The sequence below is a fragment of the Bos grunniens genome, chromosome 12 (assembly GCF_055505025.1).
Source record: "Bos grunniens cultivar Pamir isolate PY7600 chromosome 12, Bosgru_T2T1.0, whole genome shotgun sequence".
In the NCBI taxonomy this organism is placed as follows: domain Eukaryota; kingdom Metazoa; phylum Chordata; class Mammalia; order Artiodactyla; family Bovidae; genus Bos; species Bos grunniens.
In genome coordinates this window covers 90,284,914-90,311,925 of record NC_141176.1, presented here as the reverse complement: position 1 = coordinate 90,311,925, position 27,012 = coordinate 90,284,914, and the positions used below count along the sequence as shown (strand labels likewise).

The 27,012-nt window shown below is 41.5% G+C and overlaps 1 protein-coding gene across 1 annotated transcript in view; it reads right to left on the bottom strand.

The window, feature by feature from the left end:
• The window catches only part of MYO16 (myosin XVI), a 519,851-nt gene that overhangs the window by 344,288 nt on the left and 148,551 nt on the right, over window positions 1-27,012 (bottom strand). The window contains exons 3-4 of the mRNA XM_086328670.1: window positions 14,882-14,952; window positions 7,857-8,000 (exon numbers count right to left, since the gene is read on the bottom strand). Of these exons, the coding sequence (XP_086184796.1) occupies window positions 7,857-8,000; window positions 14,882-14,952 (215 nt within the window). The remainder of the gene's footprint in view (window positions 1-7,856; window positions 8,001-14,881; window positions 14,953-27,012) is intronic.

Below are 27,012 nucleotides of genomic sequence, written 5' to 3'. Positions count from 1 at the left end.
TACTTCCATTGTTTCTAAATCTATTTGCCATGAAATGATGGGACTGGATGCCATCATCTTCCTTTTCTGAATGCTGAGTTTTAAACCAACTTTTTCACTCTCCTCTTTCGCTTTCATCAAGAGGCTCTTTAGTTCTTCTTCGCTTTCTGCCATAATGGTGGTGTCATCTTCATATCTGAGGTTAATGATATTTCTCCTGGCAATCTTGATTCCAGCTTGTGCTTCATCCAGCCCAGCATTTCGAACGATGCACTCTGCATATAAGTTAAATAAGCAAGGTGACAATATATAGCCTCCTTTCCTGATTTAGAATGAGTCTGTTGTTCAATGCCCAGTTCTGTTGCTTCCTGACCTGCATACAGATTTCTCAGGAGGCAAGTCAGGTGGTCTGGTATTCCCATCTCTTTCAGAATTTTACATAATTTGTTGTGATCCACATAGTCAAAAGCTTTGGCATAGTAAATAAAGCAGAAGTAGATGTTTTTCTGTAATTCTCTTGCCTTTTGAATGATCGAACAGATGTTGGCAATTTGATCTCTGGTTCCTCTGCCTTTTCTAAAGCCAGCTTGGACATCTGGAAGATCACAGTTCACATACTGTTGAAGCCTGGCTTGGAGAATTTTGAGCATTATTTTGCTAGTGTGTGAGATGAGTGCAATTGTGAGTAGTTTGAGCATTCTTTGGCATTGCCTTTCTTTGGGACTGGAATGAAAACTGACCTTTTCCAGTCCTGTGGCCACTGCTGAGTTTTCCAAATTTGCTGGCATATTGAGTGCAGTACTTTCACAGCATCATCTTTTAGGATTTGATATAGCTCAACTGGAATTCCATCACCTCCACTAGCTTTGTTTGTAGTGATGCTTCCTAAGGCCCACTTGACTTCGCATTCCAGGATGTCTGGCTCTAGGTGAGTGATCACACCATCATGATTATCTGGGTCATGAAGATCTTTTTTGTACAGTTCTTCTGTGTATTCTTGCCATCTCTTCTTGATATCTTCTGCTTCTGCTAGGTCCATACCATATCTATACTTTATTGTGCCCATCTTTGCATGAAATATTCCCATGGTGGAGAGTTATGACAAAACGTGGCCTGCTGGGGAAGGGAATGGCAAACCACTTCAGCATTCTTGCCTTGAGAACCCCAGGAACAGTATGAAAAGGCAAAAGGATAGGGCACTGAAAGATGAACTCCCCAGGTCGGTAGGTGCCCAATATGCTATTGGAGATCAGTGGAGAAATAACTCCAGAAAGAATGAAGAGACGGAGTCAAAGCAAAACCAACAGCCAACTGTGGATGTGACTGGTGATGGAAGTAAAGTCCAATGCTGTAAAGAGCAATATTACATAGGAACCTAAATGTTAGGTCCATGAATTAAATGTCCATGAATCAAGGTAAATTGGAAGTGGTAAAACAGGAGATGGCAAGAGTGAACATTGACATTTTAGGAGTCAGTGAACTAAAATGGACTGGAATGGGTGAATTTAACTTAGATGACCATTATATCTACTACTGTGGGCAAGAATCCCTTAGAAGAAATGGAGTAGCCATCATAGTCAACAAAAGAGTTTGAAATGCAGTACTTGGATGCAGTCTCAAAAATGACAGAATGATCTCTGTTCATTTCCAAGGCAAACCATTTAATATCACAGTAATCCAAGTCTATGCCCTGACCAGTAATGCTGAAAAAGCTGAAGTTGAACGGTTCTATGAAGACTTACAAGACCTTCTACTACTAACACCCAAAAAAGATGTCCTTTTCACTATAGGGCACTGTCGTGCAAAAGTAGGAAGTCAAGAGATACCTGGAGTAACAGGCACATTTGGCCTTAGAATACAAAATGAACCAGGGCAAAGGCTAATAGAGCTTTGCTAAGAGAATGCACTGGTCACAGCAAACACCCTCTTCCAACAACACAAGAGGAGACTCTAGACATGGACATCACTAGATGGTCAATACCAAAATCAGACTGATTATATTCTTTGCAGCCAAAGATGGAGAAGCTCTATACAGTCAGCAAAAACAAGACCGGGAGCTGACTGTGGCTCAGATCATGAACTCCTTATTGCCAAAATCAGACTTAAATTGAAGAAAGTGGGGAAAATCACTAGACCATTCAGGTATGACCTAAATCAAATCCCTTATGATTATACAGTGGAAGTGACAAATAGATTCAAGGGACTAGATCTGATAGACAGAGCGCCGAAAGATCTATGGACAGAGGTTCGTGACATTGTACAGGAGGCAGGGATCAAGACCATCCCCATGGAAAAGAAATGCAAAAAGCAAAATGGCTGTCTGAGGAGGCCTTACAAATATCCGAGAAAAGAGGAGACGCTAAAGGCAGAGGAGAAAAGGAAAGATATACCCATGTGAATGCAGAGTTCCAAACAATAGCAAGGAGAGATAAGAAAGCCTTCCTCAGTGATGAATGCAAAGAAATAGAGGAAAACAATAGAATGGGAAAGACTAGAGATCTCTTCAAGAAAATTAGAGATACTAAGGGAACTTTTCATGCAAAGATGGACTCGATAAAGGACAGAAATGGTATGCACTGGAACATAAGCATGAATGAAGTTAAAGGAAAACGATACAAGGATGACTATGGAAATGAAAGCTTCATAAATGACGATGGAGAAATCTTTGTAGAAGGAGCAACTCATAGACTCTGAAGAGGATGTGGAAGCAATTAGCTTATAAAAGAGAACAAACGCCTCTCTAAGGGTGGAAGAAAGCCGAAGTATATTTAGGAAAAAATCAATACAGTTTTTAGTAGGAAGTTGAAGGTATTGAAGCCTGAAAACTTCAATTTTCTCAGAAAAGCTGAAGGCAAGACCAACCTCTGAAAAAAATATTAACTCTGGCGTGTGTGTCATTGTTTACATAAAGAGTTGAATGATACTCATATGTTCTGCCCAGTTCCTACTGGAAACCAAGGCGTATCATGAACTGTTAGGCTTTAGCTCATTTTCTAGGGAGAAATAAAATGTCATGAAATGGCAGGGTACCCTGTGTTCTAATATTTAACAGATCAAAGTGATGGAAAGGGTAATTTATAATTAAACAAATATAGAAAACAGTGTACTAAGATTTAACCTGGAAATAGTCTAAGTAATGAATGAATGAAGTCTTGGAATGATTTAATTTTGGTCTATCAACTTGGCCAGGCTCTTCAGGCGGTACAGTGTTGAAGAATCCTCCTGCCAGTGCAGAGGATGCAAGAGACAGAGGTTTAATCCCTGGGTCAGGAAGATCTCTGGAGGAGAAAAGGGCAATCCACTTTAGTATTCTTGCCTGGAAAATTCCATGGACAGAGGAGCCTGGCAGGCTACAGTCCATGGGGTTGCGACTGAGCACAGCACACATCGGCTTCGGCCACCTCGCATGGAGCAGGCAGTGTGTGTTTTGAAACATCACTTGCTATTTCAGTGGCAGCAGAACTGCTCGGTCCCGGCGGCTGCCTGCAGCGCCCGTTAAAAGGACCTGGTACCGCTGTGCCCACTGAACAGTGTGCGACACACTATGTCCCGCAGGCAGAGACATCGCTCACGTGAGACATGCAAACATCAAAGGCCAAAGGTGGGGGAAACACACAGGGCAGTTTCAGGGGATCGGTCCTCTGTTACTGGAGAGACACAAAGATAGTATGTCCATACTGAAACACTGCTGTTTCATTATTAGTGAAACAAGCACAGTATTGGTCTCACTCACTAAATGACTATCCATGTGCTGGTATCTCCTACACTTCATGATTTCAGGGAGTGAAAATATACTGCAAGATATCCTGGGAAAATTTAACAGTAAGGGTTCACCAATTCACCGTTCCCTGTCATCCCCTGAAAAATAAAACTATTAAATAACACTTTATCCTTCAGTTATCTATTAGTAATTTCTTGACAGTATGTATAATAGACACCCTTTAGAGTAAGGTTTATTAAACAGATCCAAGACAAGTGAAGAATCAAAGCTTTTCCACCTCAAGACAAAACAATCTGAGATGACTATTCAGGAGCACAAGTAATCATTTTCCCCCAATAGAAGCATCTTATAGTTCTTAACTCAAATTATTTTCCATTTAAAATGATTAACTCTACTATAAAAAAATAATTTGTTTCTTATGGTTCAAAATGCAATGGGCTGCTAAAGTGGACAGACTGGTCACAGTTTTAGGATTGCTAACAGGACAAAGCAGCTTAGCAACTGTGGCCACAACAAAAAATCAAATGTGAAAATTCAGATCTAGCATGCCTCAGATAAATGCAACCCTCTTATTCAAAGTCATGTCAGCAAAGAAGTGGACACGGAGCAATGCTATTAAGACACCATGGTAAGAAATAGAACAGAAAAGTCTATGGTTCCTCTCTCCACAGGCAAGAGACAGAGCAGATTCTGACGCTTACAAGTATACATTCAAGGCATAGATGTGCTAATAAAACATGCCATGAATCAGATATGTATGCAATATAATTATTTATATATATATATATATATATATATGATCAGGTTGAAATAAATATGAAGTCAAGATTTTCAAGAGATGGTTTGAGTTAACCACTTTTCAGCTTTTACAATTTACTCTTGGCTAACAGAGAAGTTTCTTAAAGTCTGGGAAACAGCAAATCACTATGGTATTATTTTAAAAGAAACGTTTAATGTGCTGATGATTGTAGCAGCGAGTGGGAGAAAATGCCAAAGAATAGGGGAATAAAATAACAGCACCCCAAAAGGAGTGTCGAGAAATCCTTCTCATCAAAATGGAGTTATCCCTGAGTCTGACAATGACATGAAGGGGGTGTCCCCAGTCAAGACAACAATTTAGCACTTCTTCAGACTGTCATTTTTTTTCTGAGCAAGAATTTGGGAAATGGCATTGGTGCCAGAGCTTCCTGATTTTCCTTGGAAGATACTGTTTAACCTCAACAAGAACAAGGCTCACATATATTTCCTCAGATATGCAAAAAGTCACACAGAAGACCTAACTAATTTGCCACTGTATGTCTAACTTATTTCTATAATTATTGTGTGCCTTCTATATTGACACCACAGGCACCAGTTCTTGCTCCGGTTGTAATCATGCTTCATCCCTGCCCTCAGGGTGGTCAGGGTGATTCTCTACTTCTGGTCCATCAGTGATATTTCTGGCAGCCATGCTGCTTGAGACCACAGCCTCCATATGCTGAAGGGGAGTCTTCTGCTCGAGATCACAGCCTCCATATGCTGAAGGGGAGTCTTCTGCATGTGGTTGCAGCTTCTGTGCCTTCAAATCAAACCCTGCCACTCTCGAGCCCTTCCCCTGGCTGTCCGTAAAAGTTTAAATTGTCAGCATCCTATGAGATGCCTGGACCAGGACTAAGTGCAGACTCTATAAAGAAGTCAGATCCTCCTACCCTTTTCCATCAGAAGAAAGAAACAGATATTCCAGAATGAAGGCAGGAAGGAAATCCTGGCAGGCAGTGAAATAAAGCCTGACAAATTCTCTGAACTCAAGAAAGTCTTTATCCAGCAATACATTGAGGAAATGAGAGAAGGATTTTAAGAATTCAAGTGCAGTCACATGAATATGGGGTTCTCAGAATAACCATAGGCATTTTGCATGAATGAAACAGAAATAGAAAGCCTATTCTGGCAAAGGTTTAGTGTAACTAATCACAATCAGAGAAAATAAATGGAGACGGGGCTTGAAAAAGTGACTGAATCTCTCAACTAATATTCAGAAAAAAAATAAATTGAAACATAGGAAAACAGCAAAAGCTATGAATCTAACTTTCTAACTTATTCTTATAAAATTAAAGTTCAGCATCACTCAAGTCATCCAGTGGTTGAACTTTCAAAAAAAAAAATATATATATATTAGAATGTTCCTGGCAGTCTATAGTGGTTGGGACGCCATGCTCCTAATGCAGAGGGCGTGAGTTCGACCCTTGACCTGGGAAGCAAAGTGCCGCATGCCTCACATCCAAAACATACAAATAAGCACGGGAAAGTGAGGAATAAATGATTTCTGAAAAGTTAGCCTGCTCTTCTATGAGTTCAGAGAATTCTAAACAGTTCACAGTTGATAATTTCATAATGTCACTTGAAAGGTCATATGGTTCTCTTCTGAAAAATTGTCCCTATAATAATAAGCAACTAAGCAAACCCCACGGTCTTTATGCTGACTTGCAGTGCAGTTCCTCTTAGGCTAAGTTTCTGTAAAATGAAGACTTGTTCTTACCAATGAGCGAAGTGCTTTACTGTGTGTTTTCCTGTAGAGTCCGAGCCCTCCAAATGATTCTATTTTAAGCTAAACAGTTCTTATTTCCTTTATCTTTTTTAATTCATTTATTATAGCCACCACATTCCAGGATTTGAAAGGAACACATTCCCAGTGACATACACTTCTACTATAAAAACAAAAATATATATATATAAATTCTTGAGGGACAAATTAGACAAAACTAGGCCAAATTAAACCTCTTACAAGACATCTCCAGTCATAGTCTTCATCCTTAAATGCTTCTGCTTATGATCGTAAAAAGGGAGAAGAAAACGGTGTGGCAGGATTGTGTTTTCTAAAAGGATATCTTCAAGTCCTAACCCTAAAATCTGTGACAGATCTTATATGGAAATAAGGTCTTTGCAGATCAAAGTGAGATGAGGCTGTATCGCGTTAAGGTAGACACTAAACCCTATGACTGGTGTCTTTATAAAGGGGTATTTGGATGCAGACACATAGGAACGAAGGTCCTGTGATAACAGAGCCAGAGATGAGAGTGGGGCATCTCTAAACAAAGAACACCCAGGACTCTAAGGGGTCTCTGGAAGCTAGGGGCACCCACGGAAGAATTCTTCCCTAGAGCTCACAGAGGCAGTGCTTACAGTGTCACCAGCATCTTGATGTTAGACTTCTGGTCTCCAAAATGCAGGACAATATGGTTCGTTTATATTTAGCCATCAAGCGTGCGGCGATTGGTTAGAGCAAGCACCAAGACCCACGGGAAAAAGGATCAACTTTGGACAACAATCTTGGGTTCAAATCTACACCTTGTTTTCTGGACTATGGCAACTTGCTTAATATCTTTGAGTACCGATTTGCTTGCATGTAAAATCTTGAGGGCTTCTGTAAAAAGCCAGGTACATAATAGAAAATCACTAAGGAACTGTATAATTTTTATCAATAAAGCAAAAAAGCAAAATCATTCATTCTTACTCTTATATTCTAGTATGCATTCTAACAATCCTGCATAATTTCTTAAAATCTTTGTTAGAGATAAACCAATCAGAAAGGATTCCAATTCTAAAGTAATTACAGTATGTGTAAGGACCCATGTCTACATCTGAGCTATAACTGAAGACAATGACAGCAAAATAATTCCAGTGATTTTATACTTAAAGTTTTCACTTTCCTGGAAACACAAATGTTGGAGGCACCTTTTTGCTAGATTTTAACATGAGAAGAAGATTCAATATAAGCCGTATATCCTTACTATCATATGCCCGGTTTGGCTGAACATTAGGAAAATGAATTGAGAGAGAAGACAATAATCATCAAACTAGTTAGCTCTGACTTGTGAGGTATCAAGGCATACAATTTCCAAGAAAAAGGTGAGAGGAGTTCAGTTTGGTATATCTACAAAATGGCTTTCCTAACTATACAGTGACCCACAACCTCAGTCTCCTAATTATCTTGTAATTCCAGGCAAATAAGTGCTGACATAAACACACGTATTTTTTCTCAACTGAAGTATCACATACTATCAAAGAGTATTAGTTAAGTATGTAGACTTTTCTACGTCTGGATACTTAGGTAAGTATCTAGACTTCTCTATGCCATCAAATCTCTTCAAATGGTAACAAACTGGATCGCTTTACTTACTAATATAAGCAGCAGGACAACGTCAGGGTTGTCACACGCACAGGCAATGTGCATCGGTGTCCAGAAGTCTTCATCCTGGTGGTTGACGTTGGCCCCTCTGTCAATCAGGATCTCTGCGATGAAGACATTATCATACCGAGCGCACTAAAAAAAAGAAAGAAAGAAAAGAAAATATACTATTGCAATAAACCATGATAGGCTTACTCCTATTCCAAATTTCTTTTCTACATACAGAAAACTTTAGTGCCAATTATGGAAGCTGGAGGTGGAGCTCAACTGGTGAGGAATTTGCTCCCCTTTTGTACTAACTTACAAGGAAAGAAGCTTATATAAGAAAGGAAAACCGCATCTATGGACAGTAGAAAGGAAAAACAGACTAGGTATTATAGAAGACAAGATTAGTGACTTAAAGGCAGTAAAAACTATATGACATAAAACAGAGAGAAAAATGACTAAATAAATGAATGGAGTATCAGTGAGTTGTAGGAAAACTTCAAACTGACTGACTGATAACCCAATAGACTGACAACATTGGAAATGGGGACTACAGGATAAATTTCTGGTTTTGTCATTATTTAATTACCTTTAAAATTAGCAATTAGAAGACAGCCTAATTTTTAAGCTTCCCTGGTGGCTCAGCGGTAAAGAACCCACCTGCCAATGCAGGAGACACAGGTTCAATCCCTGGGTTAGGAAGATCCCCTGGAGAAAGAGATGGCAACCCACTCCAGTATTCTTGCTTGGGAAATCCCGTGAACCAGAGGAGCCTGGTGGGCTACAGTCCCTGGGATCCCAAATAGTTGGATAAGATTGAGCGACTGAGCAGAGCAGGAAAGTGATTAAAACACTTGGAATTTAAGCTTCTAATAAAAACACAGTTCACAGTATTTTTGCATTATTTTCTTTTACTGTATAGAAACATACATGCTTTAATGTTTAAGCAATATGTAAACAGAAAGAGTTAAAAAGAAAAAGGAGATTCTGCCTCCTCTCCCATTTGGGTCACTGATAAAAATTTCTTATCTACTCTTCAAGATTTTCTCTGCTGTTGAAAAAGATTCTCCCCCTCCTCCATCTATCTGTCTCAAGTCTAGAAAATGTACTATTCCCTAACCTGTTTTTGACATTTAACAATATGCCCTGAGCATATTTGCGAATCTGTTGCAGCTTGTTTCCATTATGCTTATGTGTGTGCTCAGTCACTCAGTCGTGTCTGACTCTTTGCAATTGTATGGACTGTAGCCCACCAGGCTCCTCTGTACATGGGATTTCCCAGGCAAGAATACTGCAGTGGGTTGCTATGTCCTTCTCCAGGGGATCTTCCCAACCCAGGGATTGAACCCAAATTTCTTGTATCTCCTGCATCAGCAGGCAGATTCTTTACCACTGAGCCACTTGGAATTCCACTGCTATGGACCTCTGCTGTCATAGCACAGAATCAAAAGAATCTGCATTTCATACTCCAGTCAAGGGTGTTTCCTTAGAACCAAGAGCTCCTTCTCAACAGTTTATACATTAAAATCTGAACTTATTAATAAAACTCCAGACAGCATTTCAGCAAAGCCCTTTGTGACTCTGTTTTTAACTCCATACATAGCACCTTTCCTTCCAAAGAGTTAAGTCTGAGTTTTTTCTATACTGCCCTCAAGAGACTAAATCCCTGGGGTGGAAAAGATTGTTACTTGTTTTCATTACTTTTCCTCTGATAGTAGCTGACACCTGCCAGAGATTTGATTCATGAATTACTGAATATAAATAGGCAAATTCAGACTTACTGAAAGCTTATTAAAATGTGATAAAACTAAAGACTGCATACGATGAAAAATATTAAAACCTGTGTATCGATTATCCAGGGCTTCCCCCGTGGCTTAGCGGTAAAGAATCTGCCTGAAATGTAGGAGTCCCAGGAGAGAGATGTGGGTCCAGTATTCTTGCCTGGAGAATCCCATGGACAGAGGAGCCTGGCGGGCCACAGTCTATAGGGTTGCAAAGAGTCAGACACGACAGAAGCAACTAAGCCCTCAACATGCATCAATTATCCACCTTTAACACATATGGAATTATTCTTCTCCAACTTCACAGTTACTGGGCATTTCTAACAGAGGTCTTCCAGAAATCTCACTTAGACTCAGATACTCAGTGAATAAATGGAGTTAAATAAATGAAACTAGAAAAGCTTAGCAACTTCCACAGCTTTTCCCTGATGCCCTGCACAAGCATGCGATGTCTTTTTCTCAAAGATGTTGATCTAAGAATATATAATTAGCACGTTGGTGCTGATAAAGCATCAGGACTCATAATGCAGGATACCCAAGAGGTGGGGCGAACACAGAGCTGCTCACGCTTGACATTTTCAAGGGCGAAATTGCCTTTTTCGGTACCTAAGGCATTTTGAAACCCTGTAATTTTGTCTCTCTGGCAACCTGCAATTTTTTATTTGTTTTTATTTACTCAGTAACCCCCGGAAAAGGAGGTTCGGTGCTGAGCCCACGTTCCTGCAGCCGTCAGGAGGTTTTCTTACATGTATTCCAGCTTCAAAGCCTCTTCATCTTAGCCTGACAACCAAAGTCTAACAGTACAAAGATGCAGAGCATTTGCACTGGATTCAGAGCTAAATGAGTGCTTCCTGTTCACCTCATCACCTTCATCTTCTCATTTCTTCTTTCTTCCAACTCTACCATTTCTGAATCTTTTTACTCTGTTCCCTGGGCCGTCTCATTAGGCAAAGATCCCTATATTCTTAGAGTTCATCCATCCATCCACCCATCCCTTCATCCGCCCATTTATCCCTTTAGGATGCACTGAGTACCTACCATGCATCACAGGCTAAGGATACAAACATATCTAAGACGTCACAGCTTTTGAAAATTTACTCTAGCAGAGAGAAAAGCCACGTTCTCCACTCATTACAATCCGTTATGACAAGATTTATAGCAGAAGCAAGGACCATGTGTGATGAGACCTTGGATAAAAGAGTAAGTCTGACCAGAAGGGCAGAGGAGGCTTCAGAACTGACCTCTGAAGGTGGCCAAGTGATGTCATCATTTTCCTCTTTCTTATCGCCTGCTTATCCCTCATGCAGGTCTGCTGTGATCAGTTTATTTCTCTGTCTTTCTGAAAATTCCACTCTAAATAAGACTGCTTGCATCTTAACTCATAATATCTATCACAGCATCACATTAATAAATTAAGCAATTAAGGGGTTAATGTGGCTCCCCAACAAATCGACTGAGCACCTCTGAGTGCCAGGCCTCCCGTGAGTGCTACAGATGTGATGAAACTGGCCAAGTCCAAGCCAGCCGACAGTCTGGTAAACAGAACATAATTACTCTGAGCCTATAATCTGTTTGGTGGCAACTGTGTGATAAGAAAGGAGACAAACAACCACATAAACTTGAGCTGATTGTGGTCCGGTGGGGGTCGGTTACCATATCCTTGGGGACAAGCCCTGGGAGAGTGTTTTCGGTAGATGATTTTTGAGCAGAGACACGAAGCAAGCAGAGGAGGGAGCCATGTGGATTTCATCGGAAAGTGGAGTAACAGCGAGAGCACGGGAAGCTGGGGTTGGTGGGCCCGTTAAAGGATCAGGAGGGGCAGCAGAGATCCCTGGACCTGTGGGCACGGAGTGTAGGCTCATCCCGCGTGGCCATCGGCGGGGCTCGGGGTCTTCCCTGAGCGGGAAGGGAAGTTGCTGGGACATTTTGACGGAGGAGTGACCCAGCCTGGCTGCTGTGGGGGACACAGAATGAAGGCTGGACACAGGTGGGGCCATGGAAGTGTGCGAGGAAGCTGCAGGCCCAGGGGAGAGGGCGGTTTAGGGGAAGACTGTTTATCCAGGTAAGGAGAGACGGCAGCATCCTGGCCGTATTTCAAAGGTCAAGAAAGCAACTGCTGCTTTGCTGATGGACAGGATGTAGTTCTATGTGCTCAATAAAGTTGGACACAGCATGTGTATATGAAGAAGTGGTCATCCTCCTCTGCTTCTTTCTCTCCATCTGTCAAACACACACACGTACACACACGCACAGAGAGTAAAAATACATTACATTCTTATCTCTTGCACTACTATTGGGAATGCAAATTGATATAGTCACAATGGAGAAATGGAAGTCCCTTAAAAAGCTAAAAATAGAACTACCATGTGATCCAGCAATCTCATTCTTGGATATATACGCAGAGAAAGCCGTAATTCAAAAAGACATACACGTCCCGATGTTCACGGCAGCACCATTTACAACAGCCAGGACATGGAGACAAACTAAATGTCCAGTAACAGAGAAATAGACAAAGAAGACGTGGGCCATGAACACAGGGGAATATTACTTAGCCATGAAAAGAACAAAATTTCATCATTTGTAGACATGGATGGGCTGTCAACAATGAATCGACATGATTTTTTTTCCAAAGAAAATATCTATCTGCCACTAGTCCAATGGAATATGCATTCTCTGAAAACTTAATCCAGGTATTGCTGGGAAACTTACTGTGGAAAGACTACAGTATTTATAGATAGAAGGTCAGAGCTTAAGCTCTGGTACTAATTTCTGCTGTGTGAGTTTAACTGTGTTCCTCAGCTGCTTACCTACTAAAGTACATAAGCCTAGGCCTACCCCCACAGATCTACTATGAATATAAAAAAAGTCAAACGAGATGAAAATACATCATAAATACTACAATGCAAGGCAAGTATTAATATCTAACATATCAAAATCGCTTTATGGTTTGAAAGTCATTTGATCAACACAATTCATGCTTTGAAGTCCTGTTCATCGTAGTAAATACTTTGAAAGTATCAGCTTGTATAACATCCCCAACTCACAGACGGGAAAAAAAAACGAGGCTCTGTGAGCTTAGAAGTCTCCTGAAGCTTAATGGAAAGGGTACATGGACCCCATGTGATCACACAGAGGGGAAAAAAGACAAAGCAGCTGGCACGTGACTTACTTCCCTCCTGCTCACCTTCTGAAGGGGGACACAGAGGGAGGGGTCAGTGCCCCCAAGAAAAGAAGGCAGGGCCAGGGTGGTCTCCTCGAGAATATGCAGACTGCTGGACCTCTTGGTAAGGATGCCAGTGATACTGACCAAGAAGAGAATCTTATCTCCAGGAAGTCCTTAGTCTAAGACTGCTTGTTACAGCCAAACCTGGGGCCCAGAACTAATGGGCCACATGGCTCCTTGGAAATGTCATGTAAGCCAGGTAATGATGTGAGGATAAAACAGAGGCTTCACAGCCAGAACACCCTAGAACCCTCTCCATCTCCGTCGATGCTGGAGCGAGGCGGCTTTCTAAGGATAAAACAGAGACTTCACAGCCAGAACACCCTAGAACCCTCTCCATCTCCATCGATGCTGGAGCGAGGCGGCTTTCTAAGGATAAAACAGAGACTTCACAGCCAAAACGTTCTAGAAATCTCTTTCCATCTCAATCTGTGCTGGAGAGAAATGGCTTACATTCTTCAGCTGTGTTGTCCACCCAGATTCTGAGTTACCATTCTACTCTGCTGCGTGTGTAGTATGATTGCCTGCACCCTGGGTGCCCCCCAGGCTTTGGCAGACACAGGTTTCTCTTGCTGGCAGTGGTTCTCAACCTTGCCCATAAATTAGAATCACCTGGGGGAGTTCTGCACCACCCCAAAGTTCAATCGACACCCCAGAAAAGTGAAGTCAGAATCTCCAGCCTGGGCTGTCACCAGAAGGTCGATGTTGGCATCTTATAGCTGCCAGGTGACTCTAGGAGGCAACCAGGCTCAGATCCAGCCCCAGGTTAGAGAGCTTCCATCTGATCGATGCGTGACCTCCCTTAACATGGTTTGTGCTAAGTGAAGAAATACAGTATTTTTAAAATATTGGTACACAATTATAAATTAGGCTTTTATATTAATCTGGGCATTTTTTCAAAATCATGTCTTACGCTTGTCCTAAAGACCACTAAACTGAACAACTATTGACATCTCCCTTTACTTAAGTTTTGCCCTTAACTGAAACAGCAAAAATTTCTTGCATGTGAAATGGCTGTATTTATTTGTTTATGTGGTTATTTACTTGTTTATTCACTTAATCGTTCCCTGCTTGTTTCCACAAGAATGTAGTAAAGTTTTATTCACATTTATATTATCCAGGCCATGAGCAGAGAATTGTAAAAACTCAATGGGATAAGAAAGTAAATAAAAGAAAGGAGGGCTGCCTAATGCTCTATAATTGATACAATATTATTCTGCTTATTTGTTGAATACAATTCATGTTCAAAAGGATCTTCTTTAATGCAGATATGCAAACTCCATTCACTAAAGATTAGCTGGCTCAACGGTAAAGAAGCTGTGTCTTCCTATTTCTGACCAACAATACGGTTCTCTGGGCCATATATTTTATCATTCAAAACCGTTCAATTTAGCCTTGTATTATATATATATACATATATATATATATATATATATATATCTCACCCTGGGTTGGGAAGATCCCTGGAGAAGGGAAAGGCTACCCACTCTGGTATTCTGGCCTGGAGAAGTCCATGGACTGTATAGTCCATGGATGGGGTCGCAAAGAGTCAGACACGACTGAGCAACTTTCACTAACTCACTATTGACAGAGAGAGGGAGAGAAAGAGAGAAAGATGAGCTTCCTTGGTGGTTCAGGAGTAAAGAATCCTCCAGCCAATTCAGTAGACAACAGAAGACATAGGTTTGATCCCTGGATCAGGAAGATCCCCTGGGGGAACAAACGGCAACTCACTCCACTATTCTTGCCTGAGTAATCGCATGGACTGCAGCCCACCCGGCTCCTCTGTCCCTGGGTTGCAAAAGAATCAGACACGACTAAGCAGCTAAACAACAACAATTTACAAACTACATTACGAGTAATTAACAAGCATCAGCCTGTCACTGTTCAGGCCTGTTCCTCTGAAGCACATCACTGCACTGGTCGTCGTCTGTTACCAGTGCATTCCGCTACGGAGTTTGGAGTCCACAGTTGGTTCCCCTTCCACAGCGTGTCACCCACTCCCACCCGGGCATCACAGCTCTTACCAGATGGAGCAGGGACCCTCCGGAGGACACAGGCATGTGGGGGTCGGCCCCCTCCTTCAGGAGTCGCAGCACTGGAAGAATGAGAGAGGGGAGTTACGGCACGTCTTTGTTCCACACTGTGAACCAGAAGGGGCAGCGTTTCATCTGTGTCTAAATCCCAAACAGCCATGAAAGCCAAAGAAGATGCACGAATCGCCGTCCAACATTATTTTGGGGATTTAACCTTGGCAGCATTTCTCTTCACATTGAAACCCGTTTCTTGGTTTGCCAACATCATCACCTATGTCAGCCCCACAAACTATTCCCAAAGGGGACCACACTCTTACAATTTATTATTTCAAAATGCCTGGCTTAAGCTTCTATCATAGATCAAGGAGAAATAAGCAGAAAGAAGGGAATCACTTCACTCAGCTCATGTATGCTTTAGCTCACTCTTATTTTTTTAAACTCATTAGGACTCATTGGCTTAAAACAATAAAAGCTGACACTTTGCACATTAAGCTTTCCTTCGTGCAATTACCCCTTGGCCCCACTTCCATCATTCTCCCAAAGCCATTTGTAGCTAAATTAGCAATGTCAGACAGCTCAAAATAGATGCCACTCATCAGGATAACAGCACAGCTGGAAAGTGACCCGTGTTTCCATTTGAACAGCAGAGGTGGGCCGGGTAGGGCGTGGAATGCAACAGGCCTTGGGAGATAGGCTGTGTTGTTAATGTATCTTCTGTGACACTCTGTGGGCTCCAAGAGGCCCATCCATTCCCCAAGACACTATTCCAGTTCCCACTGTTAACAGCAGTATCGTCGTTTTCATGAAGAGCCATTCACGTTTTGTCCACAAATAGATAACTAAAGCAACAGTTCTTCAAGTTTGTTATTACACAGAACTGTACAAAAATGACTAAGATTCAAACTCATACTTTCTAGAGCAAACTGTCTTTCCACTACCTTTCTCTGTAACTTGTTAATGTTATTAGAACACAGACACTGTCCTTGTCACCCCACTTGACATACCTGTCACCCCAAGTCTTGACTGTGTTCCAGTCTCTGGTTTGTTACCATCTTCCCCAACTTTAACTGCACTTCACAGAGGACGGACACAGCTCCTCTCACACCGCTTTCTCTCCCAGACTATCTCTTCTGTGACGCTTGCACGAGGGATGAAGAGGAGGCATGCCAGCCCCACAGATGTGATAAACCCACACCCAGCCCAGTGCAGTCTCCAAACAGCCTCTCCTGAAATGGGAGCATCCCTGTCCAAGTCTCTCTCCTCGGGAAAGCCGGATGCATTCCTGCTCTCAGACCAACAGTGATACCTGGTCTGGCTCCTTGACCTCACAGCTTGGTCCTCCCAGCCCTCTTCCACAAAGAAGTGTCTCCACAGAAGCATGTCTACACTATTCATTCACCCAACAGCTTTGCCTTGATGATGTTCTTTCTTTAATAATTTAACGCTTTTTGTAACCTAGATTCTCCTAATGTGGGAGGTTGGTGACAAAGGTATAGGTCTTACAAGATGAGTTGTAACCTGACATCAGACGGCTCATCCATTTGCAGACACAGGTACCTCCCTTGTCTGCCCTCTACAGGACAGTCCAGCAAGGTGAGGCTTTGGCTTCTCTTCCCATCTCTGAGCTGCTGTGAACCAGCCTGTTTCCCGGCTGTATGTCAACGGGCTCCCTTGCTGCCTTTCTCAGTCTTCTTCTGCACATACATGTAGTAAGTGCATGCATGTCTTACTCCCTCATATACTTCCCACCCTTAATTTTAGAAAGTGTGTTCATGAAAACAGAAAGTTCCTTAACTATATTTACCAATAGTTTTCTCAGAATGAAAATAGCACTTTTACCCTAATAATTATTGCTTAACAAATGAAATTATTCATCTTGAACTGGCTGAAACCTCCTTGGTGCTTTATGGTCTTTACAACAAAGAACTTGTACTGGTGTGATCACACCACCAATAGTGAGGAAGATTATATGTTACTAATTAAAATGTTAGTAAAATGCTATTATATTTCTACAAAGAACCCACCATGCACACATGTGGTGAACTATACATTATATAAATCAGTGATACACTGGCCTTGCGGTTTGACCCATTTGAGACTGAGCCCCATTGGGTAAGTGAACGGACTTCTCTCTATGTCTTAGTTTTCTGTTAGTAAAATAATAGACAATTTTTGGACTCCCATGATGAGAGTGTAGTGTGAATTCAATGGAACAACACATACAGCAAACTGATCAAGCTTCCTGGCCCTGGTCAGGGGGTCGCTAAATGATTTTTATTAGTAAAACTACTGTTTAAGTTATGAAACCAATAATGATATATCATTAAACACATACCTTAAGGTTTATTCTAAATTTTTTCAAAACCCTATGATTATTAAATGCTGAATTTAAGTATAGGATGTAAGCCAATGCAAATTTACCAATATTTATTGAAAGATGAGTATACAATTTATCAGGCAGAATAAAGGGCAGAAGAGGGCAACGGAGGAGATGATGGGAGAATGATGAGCAAGGGGGGAGCAAACAACAGTCAGGAGTAGAAGGCTGTGTGTGACTTGGAGGAATGTGTTGTGGGGGATATTTTACATTACACTACAAGACGCAGGCATCATTCTGTGGCCAATGAAGAGGATCATAGCCTATTAAGCAAAGAAGTAAAAAAATCCTTAGGTAGGTGCTATGGACTAAATGTTTGTGTCTCCACAGGAGCAGGTGGGCCACAATGATGTGCTGGTGAATGCTCAAGGATGGATGGAGATGTCTAGATGATGGATGGATGGATGGGATGGTGGATGGATGGATGGGTGGGCAGGTGGATGGATGGGTGGGTGGGCAGATGGATGGATGGGTGGGATGGTGGATGGATGGATGGATGGGATGGGATGGTGGATGGATGGATGGGTGGGTGGATGGATGGATGGGTGGGTGGATGGATATGCATTTAGGAATTTGCTGCTATACAGGCGGTGCAACCCACAATTTGTTGTAATTCCATATAATCAAATGATTCTCACAAAATGATTTTGATTTTTACTTAACACTTGTATCCATACAGTCAATCTTTGTTTCCAATTAATGAGTGGGACCTTAGTATTCTGGTTGATATTTTCACTGAAATTGATGCATATGAGCCAGGGATCAGGAAACTCTGGCTGTCAGGCCAAATCTGTCAGCAAACAGCCCTTAAGCTAAGAATGACTTCTACAGTTCTGAAAGGTGTGTGAGGAAAACATAACAATTTAAAAAAATACAAGACAAAAAAATCCAAGAAGAATGTGTAACCCAGATTGTATGTGACCCTTAAAGTTTAAAATACTTGCTAACTGACCTTCACAGAAAAGGTTTGCTGACTCCTGAGTAAGACTGAAGTGAAGCAGTGAAGGATGTCAGAACTTCAGGAATTTATAAATAACCTGAGCGACATCTTTGCTAATCAGATATTAGTTTCTGAACAATGTAATCATATTTTATGACATCTTTGTGCTTTGGCCACTGACACAATACGTATTAAAGTACAATCTGCATCATCAACACTTTCTCCACCACTTCTTGAATGCTACACAGTCAGGATAATAAATTAAGCTCCGACTTCTAGCACTGACCGGTTCTTTTGGTGTGAATCTTCCACCATGGCTGATCCCAAGCTACCAGGATGTGGTGTCACTGAACCCAGAGTTTGGAGGCTATGTGACTCAGCTCACAGTTCTGTGGCATTTCTATCACACAGACAAAAGAGACAAAACGTTGAGAGCAAAAAAGAAGAAATGTAGAGAACTGAATAGGAAGTGATGAGCTTTGAGTTTTACCTTTGTGTTTATTACGATCTAAGTATGGCACCCCACTCCAGTACTCTTGCCTGGAAAATCTCATGGACGGCGGAGCCTGGTAGGCTGCAGTCCATGGGGTTGTTAAGAGTTGGACACGACTGAGTGACTTCCCTTTCACTTTTCACTTTCACGCATTGGAGAAGGAAATGGCAACTCACTCCAGTGTTCTTGCCAGGAGAATCCCAAGGATGGGGGAGCCTAGTGGGTTGCCATCTATGGGGTCACACAGAGTTGGACATGACTGAAGCAACTTAGCAGCAAGTAAAAATGAGTTAATTACAATTCACTACTTAATTTTATATACTTTAATTGTTAATATAGGTTTTTTTTTTTTTTAAAAAAAAACAACTGTTTTACATCCAACTCATTAATTCCTGATATTTTAACAATCGGCCCTCAGGGGCTGTGAGAATAGCCACCAGCATGGTACAGGAAGCACCATGGTGGACAAGCGTGAGGTGGATAAGGAACACTGTCCAAGAATATCCAGGAATTAGACAGACTCTGCACCCAGCAACTGCAGCGCATCTTTCCTGCCACAGTGAAACCAATGAATAAACTCCAGCCCCTCCCTCACCCAGGCAGACTTCAAACTCAGGAGAAAAAGAAGGGAAATCCGGCATTTTCTCTTCCTAGATAGAAAGACCATTTTCTTAAGCATTGTTCACACTATCAGAACTAAAGTGGAACCACAGACTGGTTATGGGCTGGTTTGCCCCTAAATACCATGGATCCAGAGCAAGAATAAGACGAAATCGACCACTGACTAAATAAAGAAACAGTATATTCCTCACATATACAAACAGTAGAATGTGCTACATTGTAAGCCTGTGCTAAGGGTTAAAAATGACATTGTAAGATACCCAGATGTAAATATATAACAAAGAAAAAATAAATGCGTGGTAAGCACACACTGAGCTTTCCGAAGTATGCAGGGATCTGATACTGCTCTCAGTGCTTTAGTATAAGAATTACTTTGATTCTCCCAACTCTGTGACACAAATACTGTACTTGTATACATATCAATACAATTGATAAGGAAACTGAGGCTTATTAGTTATGTGATGGTAGCATGATGGATGTAAAGCCTGTGGCTTCCAGGATTGTGTTCTTAACCGTGAAGAGCATCAGGACCCCTTACTTCTCATGTGACAAGAGACTGGAAGGGTCACCTTCAACTCGGGAACAGCAACAGGATTCAAGATCTACGGCAATGTCCTCACAATTACTGATTTTGTGGGAAACGGTCCCAATTCAGGTTCAAATACTTTCTTCAGAAAGGTTCCAGTTCATAACAACTTTATAACAGCGTGGTTGGAACTGACAGGCAAGTGAAAAGGCACCTTGACTCAGAGTCTGTTACAATAAAATCTGCAAGGAAACAGCTCAAGGAAAAACAGCCATCTGGGGACCAAACAGAATAATGAAGCTGCGGCTCCTTTTAGAGTGTTGCTGCTTGGAACCGATTCAGCATTTATTGTATATTTGTGGCTTCATCACCAAGCTGCCACAGAAGTTCCATCGCAATGTCTGTGTGGGGGCCATGATTTGATATTTAAAAAGAAACATTCAGTCTCTAAATCTTCAGCTATTGGGGTAAAAATGGATGCAAATCCATCATCGGCAGTAGGATCTGCAGCTGTCTCCCCTGCACATCCCCACCGTCATCAACCATCACCAACATCAACGGTGATGACAGTCATCACTGTAAGTGTCTAGACACGACAGATTTACCTGTGTTGAGGACAATCAGCACATCGATGATGGTAACTTGATAGCAACTTGATAACAGCAAGTGCTTTGCTGACCATAGGAGCTGGGGTGGACATCTGATTGCACAGCCATCTCTGCTCGCACATGGTTCTCGTGATAACAGGGGTTTTGTATTCACAAAGATTTCACATTTGAGATCAACAGAGTCAAGGAAGACTGAAACAAAACATTACTATGGCTTCTAAGCTGCATCCTCATAGGAAGCCCTGCGAAGGAACATCCTCTAGAGTACTAAAGTTTAGAAATACTGGTTACTAAGTAGTACCTGTGTGCATACTAAGTCACTTCAGTCGTGTTTGACTCTTTGTGACCCGATGGATCACAGCCCACCAGGCTCCTCTGCCCATGGGACTCTCCAGGCAAAAATACTGGAGTAGGTTGCCATGCCCCCCTCCAGGGGATCTTCCCAACCCAGAGACTGAACCCGTGTCTCATGCCTCCTGCACTGGCAGGCAGGTTCTTTACCACTAGTGCCACCAGGGAAGCCCAAGTAGTAACTCTTTTTTGGTAAATTTACCTACTACAACTAATATCAGTGGGAACGATGAAGAAAGAAGATATGAAGTGGCAAGGTGCTCCTTCATCCCCCAGGACATTTTCTTATCAAAAAGCCAAAACATCTCCCTATCAAAACCCATAGCATTTTTTGTAGAAAAAACACAAGCAGGTCCTAAAATTCATAGGAGACTCAAATAGCCAAAATAATCTTGAAAAAGAAAGAATGAAAAAAAGAAGAAGATGAAGCATGTGGGATGACTCACTTTACAATTTCAAAGCTTACTGCAAAGGTTTGGTCAGCAAAACAGTGTGGTGCTGACTGAAGACAGATAAACAGACCAACGAAACGGGAACGAGAATTCAGAGCAGCCAAAAGGTGAAACAACCCAAATGCCCATCAATGCCTGATGAGTAAAGAAAGGGAGTTAGAGCTACATAATGGAAAATTATTTAGCTATGAAACAGGAAGTAAATTTGTGTTACAAGATCAGTTCAGTTCAGTCGCTCAGTCGTGTCCAACTCTTTGCAACCCCATGGACTGCAGCATGCCAGGCTTCCCTGTCCATTACCAACTCCCGGAGTTTACTCAAACTCATGTCCATCAAGTTGGTGATGCCATCCAACCATCTCATCCTCTGTCGTCCCCTTCTCCTGCCTTCAGTCTTTCCCAGCATCAGGGTCTTTTCAAATGAGTCAGTTCTTCGCATCAGGTGGCCAAAGGATTGGAGTTTCAGCTTCAACATCATTCCTTCCAATGAATATTCAGGACTGATTTCCTTTAGGATGGACTGGTTGGATCTCCTTGCAGTCCAAGAGACTCTCAAGAGTCTTCTCCAACGCCACAGTTCAAAAGCACCAATTCTTCAGTGCTCAGCTTTTTTTGTAGTCCAACTCTCACATCCAAACATGACTAGTAGAAAAACCACAGCCTTGGCTAGACGGACCTTTGGTGGCAAAGTGATGTCACTGCTTTTTATTATGCTGTCTAGGTTAGTCACAGCTTTTCTTCCAAGGAGCAAGTGTCTTTTAATTTCATGGCTGCAGTTCCTATCTGCAGTGATTTTGGAGTCCAAAAAAATTAAGTCTGTCATGGTTTCCATTGCGTCCACATCTATTTGCCATGAAGTGATGGGACCAGATGCCATGATCTTTGAGTTTTAAGCCAAACTTTTCACTCTCCTCTTACACTTTCATCAAGAGGCTCTTTAGTTCTTCTTCGCTTTCTGTCATAAGAGTGATGTCATCTGCATATCTGAGGTTATTGATATGTATTGAGGTTATTGTTACAACATAAATGAATATTTAAAAACTAAATGAGAGAAGCCAGACACAGTAAGCTATATAGTGTGTGATTTCACTTATATGAAATATCCAGAGGAAGGAAATTCATAAAGATAGAAAGCAGTCTGGTGGTTGTCAGTGGCTGAGCGAGGGTGAAATGGAGATTGAGTGTCTAAGGGATTCAGTATTTCCATTTGGGGTGATGACACGCATGTCCTAAAATTAAATAGTGGTGATAGATGCAGAACATCGTAAATGTGCTAAACGGTACATTTTAAAACAATGAAAATGGGCAGTTGTATTTTAGATGGATTTTATCACAATAAAAAGCTATAATCCTCCTGCTGTGATGCTCTTATTGAACTTTATAACCTTCTTAAACCACATATGCTTTATTATATCTTATTAAATTATGTATGAAAGTGAAAGTCAGAGTCAGTCTTGTCTGACTCTCCGTGACCCCACGGACTATACGGTCCATGGAATTCTCCAGACCAGAAGACTGGAGTCCAGGGGATCTTCCCAACCCAAGGGTTCAAACACATGTCTCCTGCATTGCAGGTGGATTCTTTACCAGCTGAGCCACCAGGGAAGCCCAAGAATACTGGAGTGGGTAGCCTATCCCTTCTCCAGTGGATTTTCCTTACCCAAGAATAGAACCAGGGTCTCCTGCCCTGCAGGCGGATTCTTTCCCAACTGAGCTACCAGGGAACCTATGTAAAAACTGTATACAGAATGAAAAACAGAAATCGTTTTATTTGCATAAATCCTATTTGTGTTTCTCAGTAACTCTGAAGCAGCATGGGAATAATTTTCAGTGATAATAAAGTCTTCTTATCTGTAAAATATCATTTTGGAAAATTTTCCTCCAATGTGCTGAAATAGGTATGTTTAGCCAAAAGGATGTAGGTAGAGAGCAGTTCTGAATTCAGAAGTATAGTTTCTGGTCACTTAAGAATGACTCAGCAGGGGTGTTCAAGTCTAGCCCCCTAGACACTACTTTTTAGTTTTCAACTCAGCATCAAATAAACCACATGTTAGTCGTTACTTGACTCCGATATTTCCCAGGTTACTATTTCAATGTCTACCTTTTTTCTGAGTCTCATTCATCAGTACATTTTTCTTTTTTATGCTCTGACCTGTATGCCATTAAGCATTTATAACTGTTGTCCCCAGAGATGCTCATGTGGAAAAATATGTACCATGTGACACATTTAGGAAAGAGATAAACACTGCCCCTAAGAAATGATCAATTCCAATTTCAATACTTGCCAGAGGCTTCCACACTCAACAAAACTGAGTGAGCCCGCCCTTGCCTTGGTGCTTATGACCTCAGAAGCTACCATAAAAATCTGTTTATCAGAATTACGTCTTCACAGAAAGAACCGCCCTACAAATGCAAAATCAACAGTTTTTCATGTTCCTGCATGTTGCATACTTTATTTTAATTAACCGATTTCAATTTGTGTCTTAAATACTCTTGAAATCCAGCATTCTGTGCGCAGGCTAAGTTACGCCAATGAATCCCAAATACCTCCGTTCGTCTCAGAAGTACTGAGGACATTTCCGTCTCATGAAAAATCAAGGAAACATAAGGCATGCATCATGGATATCATTCCTTAAAGAGTAGGTCTTGAAGAAAAATCTGTTCCTGGTACCCAGCTCTTTATTTAGCTGAAATCTATACTGAGCATTTACATTTGACTCATGACATTATGTGTTTAAAATTCCATTATTAAGTGAAGTGAAAGTCGTTCAGTCGTGTCCAACTCTTTGCGACCCTGTGACTATACAGTCCATGGAATCCTCCAGGCCAGAATACTGGAGTGGGTAGCCTTTCCCTTTGCCAAAGAAAGTTCCCAACCCAGGGATTGAACCCAGGTTTCTGGCATTGCAGGCAGATTCTTTACCAGCTGAGCCACCAGGAAAGCCCAGGAATACTGGAGTGGGTAGCCTATCCCTTCTCCAGCAGATCTTCCTGACCCAGGAATTGAACTGGGGTCTCCTACATTGCAGACAGATTCTTCACCATCTGAGCCACCAGGGAAGCTCGTTATTAAGTGTGAGGGGAAAAGAAAAAGGCAGAGGCAAGTGTCCAACAAGTTAGGCTTTAGGGATGTTTCAAAATGCCACTGAAAGCAGTGCCTTTTAACTTAGAGACACTAATGACAAATCTGCTTTTGGATCTGAGAAGGGCACTTCTGTGCTGTCATCTAGTCAACCTCTAAACCGAGGTCAACACCTGTGCAGAGCAGGCTTTCCTGAAAGTTCAGGAATGTGGCGGCAGTAATAGACGTGGTTCTTTTTCTAGCCTATTTATGTTCATTAAACATGTAACCCATGAGAGTGTGGACTGCAAAAGTCACCTCTCTTCAAACCAGAAATAACACTGACTTAGCTAGATATTAGAATGGCTAAACAAGTGAGGAGGTGCATCGTCCACCACTCTGGACTCAAGACCAAACGAATCCTTATAACACAAACAACGGTAAGCAAAAGCCCAAATGATGAAATGGCCTGTGCTCAGACTTCGTGTTTCTTTCTCTCCCCTCACAGGGGAGCCTGGTGGGCTGCCGTCTATGGGGTCCCACAGAGTCGGACACAACTGAAGTGACTTAGCAGTAGCAGTAGGAAGACTCTACCCTTCCCAAAAGGAAATCAGCTAACCTAACTACATGTGTCTTTTTTTTTTTTTTTACATTTAACTTATTAATTCAGCCTCCACCTGGTTAAGTTCAGGACAGGATTTAAAACTCCTTGTGATTTTCACAGATCTTTTGCGTCTTATCCCTTTGCTGGCTACACAGATGCACGTCGGGTACCACATAATGTGGCTTCTGCTGCTGCTGCGCCACTTCAGTCGTGTCCGACTCTGTGCAACCCCATAGACGGCAGCCCACCAGGCTCCCCATCCCTGGGATTCTCCAGGCAAGAACACTGGAGTGGGTTGCCATTTCCTTCTCCAATGAATGAAAGTGGAAAGTGAAAGTGAAGTCGCTCAGCTGTGTCCGAGTCTTCGTGACCCCATGGACTGCAGCCCACCAGGCTCCTCCGTCCATGGGATTTTCCAGGCAAGAGTACTGGAGTGGGGTGCCATTGCCTTCTCCACACAATCTGGAGGAACCACAAAAACCCCAAGGTGGGAGAAGGTTGTGCTTTGAAAACTACCTGTAAGAAAATCTGATTAAACGTGTCCCCCTTCTCACCGTAAGTCATCCAGCAATGTTGCTACCAAATAATTTTTTGTTCAAATCAACCCATTATTCACCTCCATGTACTAAATAATCTTCATTTTTCTCAGACCGTAACAATCCATTCAGTTCTAACAAACATTGTTTCATCATTCTTTAAGCAATGTTCAGAGTTTTGGGCTGACACATGCATTGCTCATCACTGCTTCAAGTTTTCGTCTACTGGATTTAAGTGTTAGTTCCCAAGGTTTGTGTCAGTTGGGACTAGAACCCATATATTCAAATCATCAAAAAATATTTTTAGATTATCACAGAACTGAGGTTAGGAAAAAAGGTATTTACAATAAAAATGTATATTAAAATGTCTATGTGTGTAATAAAACACATTTAAGCTCCAAACTAAGAAAAAGATGCTTTTTATTTTTATTGGATTAAAAAGACTTAGCAACGTTGAGACATTTAGTACATTGGCAGCTTTAGTCTACAGTACAGTTGACCATGAAGATAGGCAGCTATCTAGAAGATTAAGGGATTAAAGAGCGAGTCAAAGGAAAACAGACAAATGAGATTGCAAGGAACGAAGGGGCTGAGGTGACTTCAGGGAAGCAATGAGATGCAGATATAGAGGAAATGTAGAATGGTACAGCTGGTGGCAAGTGAGGCAGCTACCAGATAACACCACGGAGAAGATGGAGAGATGCATGGTCCACCAGCAACACTCTAAGATAAAGCCTCCCCCACACACAAAAGGCCAGACAGACATGGATTTTACAGCATGATTTTGTGAGCGTGTGTGTGTGAGAGAGAGAGCACGACAGAGATCCAGTATTTTCTGCTAGTATCATTATTTTAATTTCACTGATTACAATCAACCCTGATTATCAGAGCAATCAGTTAAAGTAGCTTAATTTAAAAATGGGCTAAATTATGTAGAACAAAATTTACAGAACACATGCAGGAAACATTAATGCAGCACAAAAGCTGACTGTCCTCTGTTGCACAGATATACTAATCGGTTCAATGTATTTCACAGGTCACGGTGATCCTTGGCATGCGCCTAACAGCCTAGTCTCATCTAACTTGTCTACTCTTAAAAATGTTTTAAGTTTTGTCTTTTTCCTCTCAAAAGGAGTTTTTGTTTGCTCTTCAATCTTGATCTCACAAAGAGCATTGTCTAGTTGCTGTTTTTCAACAGACCTTTTTTTTTTTGGTTTTATAATAAATATATAAAAAGTAAAAAGGTGACTTAGAGTCAACATTAAAAGAACTGTTTGGCAAAAATACATTTGTAAAATAAGAATATAAGCAACAGCATAGGCACAGGTTAGCATGGATAACAGAGCATCTTTGTAAATTCTTTGCCATGAACTAACGGTCTAATTTAAAATTTTCAAACCACATATCACTACTAAAAGAAGAAGGAAAAATATTTATGCAGTAAAGAATAAGATTTTGCACGTTGGGGTGGCATATATCACCAGAGGATCATTTCTTCAGAGGGGTTGCTGTGAACAGTTTAGAAGAGCTTCAATGGCTTGAATTGTAGCTAAT